At 53.5% G+C, this 11697-nt stretch overlaps 1 protein-coding gene across 6 annotated transcripts in view; it reads right to left on the reverse strand.

The window, feature by feature from the left end:
- Positions 1–8675, reverse strand: part of Mgat3 (beta-1,4-mannosyl-glycoprotein 4-beta-N-acetylglucosaminyltransferase) — a 47558-nt gene extending 38883 nt beyond the window's left edge. Inside the window, exon 1 of one of the 6 annotated variants that reach the window (XM_085678411.2) lies at positions 8556–8675. Coding sequence is in view for 1 of the 6 variants with exons in the window: in XM_048454745.3 (XP_048310702.2) it covers positions 7107–7108 (2 nt within the window). In the remaining 5 variants the exon portion in view is untranslated. The other 5 variants (XM_085678409.2, XM_085678410.2, XM_087898963.1 and 2 more) reach the window with 5 other exon arrangements.
- Between the last annotated feature and the right edge of the window lie 3022 nt (positions 8676–11697).

Below are 11697 nucleotides of genomic sequence, written 5' to 3' on the forward strand. Positions count from 1 at the left end.
AAGCATTACACATAAAGTAAAACTTTTATTTATTTATTTATTTGTTGGTTGGTTTTTCCGAGAGGGGGTTCTCTATGTCTGTGTAGCCTTGACTGTTCTGGTCTTGCTCTGTAGACCAGGCTGGCCTTGAACTCACAGAGATCCGCCTGCCTCTGCCTCCAGAGTGCTGGGATTAAAGGCGTGCGCCACTACTTCCCAACAAGAAATATTAAAATGAAATAAAGTGGGGGTGTTGGGGAAGACACACAATGTCAACCTGTAGTCTCCACATGTATGCATACATGCACGCACACCAACATGAGTACTTCATACTTCATACAAATTTCCATGGGAAGATGTGCACATCTGAGGAGCTATGTGGACACTGGCATCAGCAGTGGGGAGGGGCTGAGAGTTGGCATTGGGAAGAAGATGCATGTGGAAGCTGCTGATGGGCAGGAAGGGGTGGTAAGGGATGCAAGCTGAGCTGTCTGAAGGTCATGTCCAAGCTCTTAGGCTAGAGATGGGGGTTCAGACAGACCAGAGATGGGGGTTCAGACAGACCTATCTGTAAAACGAAACAAGAGTGTGGGGGTTCAGACGGACCTCTCTGTAAAACGAAACAAGAGTGTGGCCAGACCACTCTGGGAACCCTTGGGAGTGAGTGAAGTTAGAACAGAAGAGAGGCAGGCTCAGTGACTGGCAGGGGAGGGTGGTCTCCGGAAAGTGTCCCTAATCTCCTTGCCCTGCATCTACTTTCCCATTGAAGATCAGGTTCTTTAGGGTGGATTTCTGCCCCCTCCCAGAGGCCTGTCCAATGCCTTCTGGTAAAGCGATCACCTACGGCACTGCCCGGCAGTTCATCAGATTCATCTCCTCAACAGCCCCGGGGTCTTCTTCTCTTTCACCTACTGTCGTTATTAGACACCTCCTGAATATCTGCCTAGGTGTTGAAGATGGTTGTGTACCACCTCCCATTCAGAGCTCCTGGAAACCAGGGCTGGGAAGGTTTACACCAACACTCATCACCAGATGTCAGCACACCCCTCTCCCCTGCCCGAGCGATGACACAGAATGGCAGACCCCTGACCACAGGAACATGCACAACCCATGTGCTGCGACAGACTGCACAGCTTCCAAGGCTCACTCTAAGAGGACATAAATGCCCAGCAGAAATCATACTAAGCTGCTCAAATAATAACATATGCATTGTGTCATTTTAGAGACAGGGAAGCTAAGGTCGGAGATATAGTCACAAATCAAGAAGCGGCAGAGCCAGGATCTGAACCTGGCTGGATCGAGAGTCTACTTTAGGTGATTATGCCTGGGTTCCAGATAGCCAGCCACAGGACTGGGCAGATGGAAGGTGCCCAATGGGACCTAATGTCCAGTTAGATGTTAATCTAAGAAGGCCTATCTCTCATCCCTACCCCACACCTGAACATGTTTCTTGGCCTGAATGTCTGAAGAAACTTCTAGAAGGAAGCCTGGGTCTGATTGTGGAAAGTCAGACCTGGCTTGAGGAAGAGGAAAAGCATCATACTGTATGGGGAACAAAGATCATTGCACTCAAGGAAGAGAGCGGTCGATACACCTCAAGTCTCTTGTTGGAAGAAAAGAAGCCCAGTGGGGTACCCAGAGGGACCAGAAGACTCTCTGTAGACCACCCTCCTGCCAGTCACTCCTCACCACCCACCTCCTCCCAGAATCCCTGAAGAGAGCCCTTGGCTCTCCCTTCCTTCCACATCGGCCCTCCCATGATCCTCAGCACAGCCTGCCCTCCCCATGAAACTGGCCTTCCGGCCAGCTGGCATGAGATGGCCTCATTTTACAGGTACTAATACCAACGCAGCAGCCAGCGATTTCCCAATACGGTTCCTGCATGCCTCTCACTTTCGATCCTCTCCAAAATCCTGGTGGTGTGGGGGGGGGATTCTCTCCACTCGACAGAGGTGGAAACTGAGGCTCAGTACACAGACTTCCTGAAGGGAGGCACCTATTACGGCAGAAGGGCTAATAGGCAATGAGTGGCCCTGAGCACAGGACACACAGATTCTCTAAAGAGGCAGCTGAGGCTTTTGCTGCCTAGGACAGCGCCCTGCGGCCCTACCAGCTTCCTGGTGTGACCTTCCACCTCTTCTCCCTCTGGCCCTCCTGTCCTGAAGCCTTGGCTTCCCTCTCCAGTCTCTCCCACTCTCTAGCTCATTTCTCATGGTGGTTCAGTTCCCACTATCCTGCGCCCCATCTCTCATCACACCGGGGAGTCACACCTCTAGGCCCTTGCTCTTGCTAGTTCTCCAGTCCTGGGAACTCTCCCACCTTCCCCTCCTCAATTCCAGTAGGTGCTGTCTCCCTAGGGCAGAGAGCCCCTCTCTCCAACTTTCCCAGGACCCCTGCCTATCTCCTTAGCATTGGGCAGCACTAACTCTGAAGTTGTCAGCTCCTGGAGGGAGGGAGAGAGCCTTTTCTTGCTCTCCCTACCATCCCCATGCTTGGCTCAGTGCCTGGACCTTTAATAACTGTGTCCCTCCAGGTGACAGGCCAATCCCCTATGAAGATGTATCTGGACCCATGTCCCAGGGATGATAGAGGACCATAGAAGAATCCCAGTGGGAAAATGCTCCTGCCTTCATTCCCCTTCTGGGTTGTTCTGTAGGGTAGGGAGTATCGTCAGATCTCAGGCCATCAGAGCGGACTGGGGCACAGCGCCTCTGCTTGCTGCGCTCCAGCTCAGGCACCCCCCGCCCCCCTGCAACAAGCACAACCAAGCAAGCTCCCCTCCCCACCATCGGTTCCAGAACTATTTGCAGATATTTATAGCGCCCTCCCCCAGTCAGGAGCCCTCCTCCGCCCTGGGCAGTGCAGTGCAAAGAGAGGGAGCCCCCCTCCCCAGTAAAAGGCGCGGGGCGGGGGAAGCTCTCTCACCGTTTGCTTTTGCCTGCTCCCCACTAAGGCAGCTGTAGTCACAGCCCCCGCACCCGCCCAGCACCACGGACCGCGCCTGGGCCTCGGCCAGCCACCGCAGCAACCCAGGGTCGGGGGTGGGGAAGGCAAGAACTGAGGCCTCGCGCCCCCAGCCCCAAGCCGCGCCAGAGGTGGAAGGGAGAGCGCGGCGCACAAAGCATGGCTGGAGCCCCGCGCCTTGGGACGCCCCCACCCCACCCCCAGTTCAGTCAGGGGAGGGGGTCGCCGCGCCAGGCTCTGCCCTGCGGCCAGGGAGAGCTGCGGAGAGCAGGCGGGTGGGGGCAGGGGGCACCGGCTAAGCAGCCTCCCTCCACATCCCGCCCCTCCTCAGCTCCAGGCCCCTGCCCCGGGGTTGCGGGACGCTCGCGGGGGGCGGTGGAGGGGGGATCCGGAGGCGAGGCCTGGGGCGCGGGGAATGCAGGATTGCGACGCGGGTCCCTGGCTGCAGGGTCAACTCACCCATCGCCCGCTGGGTCTTAGCAGCGGCGGCAGCAGCAGCGGCGGCGGCGGCTCCGCGGCCCCCGGGGCCCCAGGCGGGGAGATGCTAGCGTCCGCCGCAGCTTCTCCTCGCCCCATCCCGGGCTCCGGCGGCGGCGGCTGCGGCGGGCGCCCGGCATCGCAGGCAGCGCGGCTCCGGTCCGGCCCGATCCCCGCCCCCCACCCCACCTCCACCCGGTCCCGCGGGCCCCGCGAGGCCGTTTGACTGCACCCCGGGGCGGCGGCGGGGGCGCGGCGGTGAGGCCGAGCGCTGCGCTGGAGGTGCCCGCTCCCGCCGGCCCCCGCCCCGCCCCCGCGCGGCCGCGTCCCCTCCCCCTCCAGCTGGGCTCCGCGCGCTCGGGGCCGGGGACGCCTGGACCACGGGCTCCCGCCGCCTCCCCGCGCCTCGCGTGTGTGCAGCGATCGGTTGCGCGAGTGTGCGCGTGCCCTGCCTGTGACCGTGCGTGCGCCGGCCCACGGCCCTGGCGTCCTGTGATGGGTGTGTGTGCGGTGTGAGGTGGGGCTGGCCAGAATCCGTGTCCGGCTCTGCTGGTGCGTGGACCTATGTGTCTGTGTTCTGCAGCGTGTGGCAGGTCGGCCCCTGTGTGCGCATGGACGCGTAGATAGATTCGTGTTGCGGTGTGATAGTGAACACACTGTGGCTGGGGGCACAGGCCTCCTGTGTGGTGGTGTACACATGGTCCTGACCACTGTGACTAAGTGTACATACCGCTGTGGCCCTGTGCGGAGGCCTGGTGGTAGGAAGTGTACAGGACAGGGTCGCCGCAGTGTCCATGCTGGTTTGTGTCTTGCTCTGGCCTCTGTACACTGGCCTCCATCCTTCTGTCCTCACACATCAAGGGACATGCACAAAGCCACCCATGATACCCTCTCCAGGTGAGGCCCAAAGGGTCATGGTGAAGGTAATGGCGATGTACTGGATCTGGGGTTCACCCCCAGGCTTGGAGGTTTCCCCACTCTCCGTCCCTCCCCTTCTCAGGATGCTCACGGGATTGGCAATCTCTAGCATTCCTGTCACCTGTGGTAGACTATTACCCATTTACTTATTTAGGTTTCTCAAGACAGGGTTTCTCTGTATAGCCCTGACTGTCCTGGAACTCTGTGTAGATCAGGCTAGCCTCGAACTCAGGTATTCACCTGCCTCTGCTGCCCACTCCCATGTGCTGGTACAAAATGCATGGGCTACCACACCTGGCTTGTGGTAGATTCTTTCTTCTGAAGACAAGCTCTGTTCCCCAAGACTCTGTGCTCTACAAGTCTGGGGCAGCAATGTGCCTTTTTACTGCTCATTTAGTTTATTTGGACAGGTCTCACTGCCTAGCCAAAGTTGGTCTCTAATTTATGATCATCCTGCCTCGGTCTCCCAAGCTGCTAACTTTGCAGGCTCATGCCAGCACCAAAGTGATTTATGTCCTTTCTTTCCTTTCTTTTTTCTTTAATGTCTTTTTTAACAATTATGTCATGTGTGGGTGTTTTGCCCACATGTATTTGCAGTAGTACCCACTGGATCCTTTAGAGCCAACATGGTTACAGATGGTTGTGAGCTGCCATGTGGGCGCTGGGAATCAAACCCAGGTCCTCTGGAGCAGCAGCTGGCGCTGCTCATCTGAATGAGCATGAGTCATCTCGGGATAGCCCCTAATTATTAGCTGTCTTATTCACAACTTTTTAAAAGGTATATTTATTTTATATGTGTGTTTTGTCTGCATCTATGGCTGGTGCCCACAGAGTTCAGAAGAGGGTGTAAAATCCCCTGGAACTCGTTATGCATGGCTGTGAGCTGCCGTGTGTTGGAACTGAACCCAGTAGATCCTCTGCAAGAGCAGCAAGTGCTCTTAACTGCTAAGCCATCTCTTCACCCTCAATTTTCTTCTTCTTATTATGTAAAGTGATTTTTTTGTTTGTTTTTTGTTGTTGTTATTGTTTTTCAAGACAGGGTTACTCTATGTAGCAACTCTGGCTGTCCTGGAACTCACTCTGTAGACCAGGCTGGCTTTGAACTCATAGAGATCTGCCTGCCTCTGCCTCCAGAGTTCTAGAATTACAAGTGTGCGCCACCACTGCCCAGCTGTGACTTGATGTTTCAAGAACCCAAGACAAATTCATGCTGGTAGGGCAAACACATTTCCAGGCAGGAACGAAGGCCCTTTTTGTTTCCTAGTGATAAAACAGTCTTTAAAAATTTTTGTTATATCAGAGGCAGACAGAGCTCTGTGAGTTCGAGGCCAGCCTGGTCTACAAAAGCGAGTGCCAGCCAGGACTGTTACACAGAGAAACCCCGTCTCCAAAAACAAACAAACAAAACAAAACAAAACAAAATCTTTTGTTATTATTGGTATGTGTGCACTAGCTCAAGAGACCATGTTTATACCTTGCCTGCCCAGGTCAGAGGGCACCTTTTGAGAGCTGGTTCTTTCCTTCCACAATGGGATCTGGGCATCAAACTCAGGTTGTTAGGTTTTCATGGTAAGTGCCCACAAGCTGAGCTACCCTCGAATGTTCCCAGGCTTTTGTCATTTTGTGTTTCTGAGATGAGGTCTCTGGCATTCCTGGCTGGTCTGGAAGTCAGTGTATACCCAATAATGAACAAGGCTCCCCTGGCCTACACCTCACTATGCTCACAGACATTTGACCACCATGTGTGGCTTTCTGTGGCACTAGAGAGCTAACTCAGAGCTTCACACATGGCAGCAAGTGTTCTACCTGTGTTACATCCCCAGTCCCGTGTTTCTTCATTTCTGGATGACTTTAATTGAATAGATTATTGTGGCATACAGTATAAACTGGAAGATTATCAAAAGGTTATTTCCAGATGGTAATTTTCACTGAAAAGGATGCCCACCCATGACTCCTCCCTCTTAAGTTCCCTGTAAGTATCAACCTTCTAAGTTGTTTCCTTTTAGGGGTGGAGTCCTCTCAGAGGTCAGAAAAGGGCACTGAATCCCCTGGAACTGGATGGTTGTGAGCCACCATGTGGGTGCTGGAAATCAAACCCAGGTCTTTCGCAGGAATAATAAATGCTCTTTACTGTTAAGCCTTCTCTTCAATTCCGCTTCTTTTTTCTTTAAATATTTATTTTTATGTATGTGTATGTGTGAGCGTGTGCATGCTGGATGTATATGCAAATGCCCTCAGGACCAGAAGAAGGCTTCAGACCCCCTTGAACTGGAGTTACTAGCTGTTATGAGCTGCCAGATGTGGGTCTAGGGAACTGAACTCAGATCTTCTGGAAGGGGCAGCACGGGTCTTTGTGACACTTGATATGAGGCATTTGACTGTGACCTAAGAAACAATACACCACCCCACTAGCTTGACACCCCTTGGATTAGTTTTGTGTGCTTGTTTTTTGTTTTTTGAGACAGGGTTTCTCTGTGTAACCCTGATGGTCTTGGAATTCTCTCTGTAGATAAGACTGACCTCAAACTCAAAGATGGGCCTGCCTCTGTCTCCCCAGTGCTAGAATTAAAGGTATGTGCCACCACTGGCTGGCTGGATCATCTATTTGTCTGTCTGTTTGTCTGTCTATCTGTCTATTTACCTATTTATTGTGGTGCTGTGAATGGAACCCAGGGCCTCCCATATGCCAGGCAGGTACTCTTCCACTTAGCTATATTCCACACACAATTCCCATGGCCTTTGATTTCAATACAATGCAAAACACTCACATTTGCCCATCCTGAGCCTTCAGCGTCAGTTTTCAGAACGCAGTGAGAAGTAAACTCTCCTCCATGCCAGTGGCGGTGGCCCTCAGAGAGCCGGATCCCAGACTGTCGTGCCACCAAGAAGCTCCCTGCCAACAACCACTTACCCACTGCATTCAAGGTCTCCAGTGGGCCCCAGAAGAAAAGCCGAGTGACCCAGCGGTTCAAAGTCCCCAAGCCTGGTGGACCAGGGAGCAAGCTTTCAGATCGGCCACTCCACACGCTCAAAAGGAAGTCAGCCTTCATGGCTCCTGTCCCCACCAAAAAGCGAAGCCTCATCCTTCGAAGCAGCAATGGAAGTGGGGTAGATGGGAGGGAGGAGACACCCAGAGCAGTTATATGAATGACAAGAGACGGCTCTGCCTTGCCCTGACCAGAGTTGGCCACTTCTGGAAACTTCTAGGGACCTGCTGTTTGCACTTTGTCCCCCACCACCACCACCCTTGAGTTTTTGTTTTCCTGCCTTTTCCAGATTCCCAAACTTCTTGGGAGGCCTCGGGGAGGGAGGGGGAGCTGCCTTGATTAGGGTCATACCAAAGTCCACCTCCATTTCTCAGCGTTTCTCTCACAGTCTGTTGGAACAGATTGATGAGTATGGATTTCCCCGGTCCTTCAGAGACAAGGGACTTCCTTGGCCACATTCAATCAGGGCTTGGTACAGCCCGGGACAGCACACGCCCCTCCTCCTCTCAGCCTAGGTCTGGTGGGAGGAGGATCCCACCTCCCCTGGAGCTGGCAGGGCTGAGAGAGAGGCAGCCTCTCTCCTTTCCCCAGTCACCTTTCGGTTCCTTTCCCCAGTCACCTTTCGGTTCCTTCCCCCCAGCAAGGCAGTCCCACTCGGCAGCTGCGGGCAGGAAATACCGGCTTACTAAAACCTCGGTTCCGTCCTGCCCCACTGTGCACCCTTGGCCTCCACATGAGTTTCTTCATCTGTAGAGTAGGACGTTTGCATCCATCACCCCACTGACATCAGCAGCATCTGGCTCCCCCTCCAGTCACTTCCTGTGTGTGGGCAGGGAGGGGCTTGGTAGGTGGTCCTCCTCCCTGCCCCCTTCTCTGGGGACTGACTGGTAGGACTTGGAGGCTGTGGGAGCTGGAGTTAGGAGCCGCCCAGATACAAGATTATCCTGCCCCTAGCATGTTGCATGGTGTCACCTTACAGTTTAGGCTGCCGCTTTCTTTCTGGAGCTGATTTGGCTATGGGAACAATTGCTGGGTCTGTTAACCCAGCGTTGGCTCTTCCTACTAAGCAGCTGCATTTCCCTCCCGGGGTCATCTCACCTGGCCTCCAGGTCTCCAGGTGAGGGGTTTCCTACTCATTCTTCTCTAGGCCAGATAAGCCACATTTCTGAAGGCCCCAAGGGCTGTCTTGCTTCCAGAGAGCTAGCCGTATTTCATTTAGAAAGTTCCTACCTGGGTAACTCTCAAGCGTCAGTTTCCACACCGGTCAAACCAGGGCAATGGACAGACAGGGATCCATTATGGCAAGGTATTCAGGAATATTCCAGAAGCATGTATGCTTGTAAGGATATGTGAGCATGTGCATGAGCACGTGGGAGTGACTTAGGCCTGCAATGTACACACACACACACACACACACACACACACACACACTAGGTGTGTGGACATGGGCATGCTCATTATGTGTTCCTAGGGAAGGGCTCAAGACTGTTGTCAGCTTCTTAGGAGTGAGCCCAGATTTAGGAATCCTAGGTTCTTCAGCATCCCAGGGACCATTCTAGGCCCATCCTCCCTCTGGTGCCCACCCCAGCCTCTGTTCCTACCCCAAGTTTCTATCATTCTGCCCAGCACAGCCTCCCTGGGCCCCTTGTCTGCCCTTCTCCTTCTTGTCTCCCTCCCTCTGCCTCCTCCCCTCCCCTCCCACTTCTCCTCCCCCTCCCCGGACTTTTCACCTGCAAGCATAGCAGATAATTCACTGTGTTCACCCTGGCCTTACTTGTCTCCCTGCTGGGAGGGCAGGGATCTTTGCTGATGTTGCTTGCACCCAGCACAGCCTGGCACATAGACAGCAGGAGCTCCGCAAACACTGCCAAATGGCCAGGAGCCCTAGGCACCCTCCCTGGCTTCTGTGCCTGCTTTCTGAGGCATGCCTCACCACAGAAGGGTCTGTGGGGAGCTAGTAGCAGGTGAGAGGCTAGAGAAAAGTCCCCTGGTAAAGGAGGTCTCTGTACTGGAAAGTACCCCCCAGCAGACCAGGCTTGTCATGTGCTGCCAGCGTGTGATCTAGGGTGGCAGCATCTTTCTTACCCCACAAAACTCAGGCCACTGCTCGATCTCCAATCCCAACCAGGCTACCCTAGCCCTGTGCTCTCCATTTGGAGACAAGCGAGGCAAGAAGAGACTGACGCGGTGTCTGAGTTGTAGAGCCAGGACCCCAACCACATCCAGATTCAGGACTTTAGTCACCAGGTCAGTTCCAGAGAGAACACTACAGGCCAGCCCTGGACCCCAGATTATCAAGGGACAGGATGAATGAGCCTCCTGTCAACAGGAAAACCTGGGTCCCTGAGAGCAGAGGAGACAAGGGAAAGCAGAAAAGCAACGGTTGCTGGGCAGCTGCTCAGCCTGGCCTTGGAGGTCAGGGCAGATGTGGAAACAGCATTGGAAGAGATCAGCATCCAGGCTGAGGAATATCATAAGCAAAGGCAGGGGGTTCACAATACGGTGCAAGCCACAGCCAGAAGATGGGGGACACGACCTATGGAGCTCTGAGAAAGCCCCGGATGCTAGAGTGTTTGGGGGAAACTGCTGAGCAATGTGACCTCTCCTACAGATCCCTGAGGGTGGCCTTATCAGAAGGAGGTCAGATGACTGTGGGGAGTGGACTGAGTCACACCAATGTCCCCACCTAGCTGCTTCTTGGCCCCTCAACACCCTTGGAGAAATGCAGGCACACCCATTGCTGTGTACACACGTCTGCAGACACCCAGAGACCCAGCCCCCACCTGTCCCAAGCTGCACCCACTGGCTCTCTCCCCACTAGTGTCACACACTCAAGTTGTCTCGTAGTCACATAGCCTTCATACACAAATACCACATGAGCACGACATACCCTTGAGTCCACAAACCCCTACTGGGCACTCCCCAAAAACCCACACCACAGCATTCCACAAGATCACCACAGGGAGGGAGGGGCTGGGAACCAGGCATGAGGCCCTGACAGGAGTGATACAGAGTTACCCAGAATCCCTCTTCTGACTCTATGTCCCTCTTGTATTCACAGCAATGCCTGCTTCAGAGAAGGGGCCCCATGACTCAGAGGTGGGGTTCACAGGCTCAGGATGCTGACTTGGGGCCTGGCTACCCGCTCTCAGCTTCAGCGGCTGGGCTGACCAGTTCAATCCATCCTTTTGATCACTATGCTGAGTTTCACCCAGTAGCCAGGTATCTCAGAGAGGATGACAGGGCTGGGCCTGGCGGCAACCTCAGAAATATCAATTCTGTCTTTACTTATCTGAGTCTGAAAACCGTGGATGGGCTCAGTGGTGGCCTGCATGGTTCAGAAACTTCTCTGGCCCATTTGATGAGCAGAAATAGGATATGCCATTATATATACATTATGAAATATTATGACATATATATGCCATTATATGCTGCTTTAGTCCTGGTCAAGGGTCCGGGCCATGTATCTGGAGCCAAGATAGAGGATGGAGCTAGAAAAGCAGCAGAATTTATCCGTGAAATCCAAGATCGGCTACAAAAAGGCCACAGGGCCTACTGTCTACCTGGACTGGCTGGTAGAATGGTCTTTAATTTAACACATGCACAGGGCCTGGAGAGATGGCTCGGTGGTTAAGAGCACTGACTGCTCTTCCAAAGGTCCTGAGTTCAATTCCCAGCAACCACATGGTGTCTCACAACATCTACAATCAGATCTGGTGCCCTCTTCTGGCATGTAGGCAGGACATCGTATACATAACAGTCTGACTGTAGATTGACCTCACACCTGTGAACTTAGTGGGAACCTTGGGGTCACCTCCGTGGGTCCCAGCCTATATAGCTTTGCTTGTCACATCTCATGTCATATGGGGCTCACTCTCAAAAACCAGCTCTAGTCACCACAATGGGTATGAAGTGATTCTGCACACTAAAATTTCTAGGACCAGTCACCTGGGGCTGGTTCTTCCCTTGGTAATTTGGCAAAATCCTTTCCTTCTCTCCAAGCTTCTCCAGCACCCCCTGTAATAAGTTTCTAGACCTTTCCATCCCAGCCACTCTACCAATATAGCCTGATGGTGCAGACACACAATTGACCTGTCCCTGGTTAGCATTGCCCTGCCAGGCATTTCCAGACAGCCACCTGCCACCGGAGCGGTGTACTGCTTGGCACCTGGAAAGGCTTAAGGGCTCCCGAACAATTCTGCTTTTGCTCTGTTTTGTTTTGAGACAGGGTTTCTGTACAGCTCAGGCTGGTGTGGAACCTGCTATTAAGTTCAGGATGACCTTGGAGTTTCAATTCTCCTAGGATTACAGGCATGAGCTGTCATGCCCAGCAACAATTGTGGTAATAATAATAATAATAATAATAATAATA

This window comes from Myodes glareolus, chromosome 19 (genome assembly GCF_982192425.1).
Source record: "Myodes glareolus chromosome 19, mMyoGla1.1, whole genome shotgun sequence".
NCBI lineage: Eukaryota > Metazoa > Chordata > Mammalia > Rodentia > Cricetidae > Myodes > Myodes glareolus.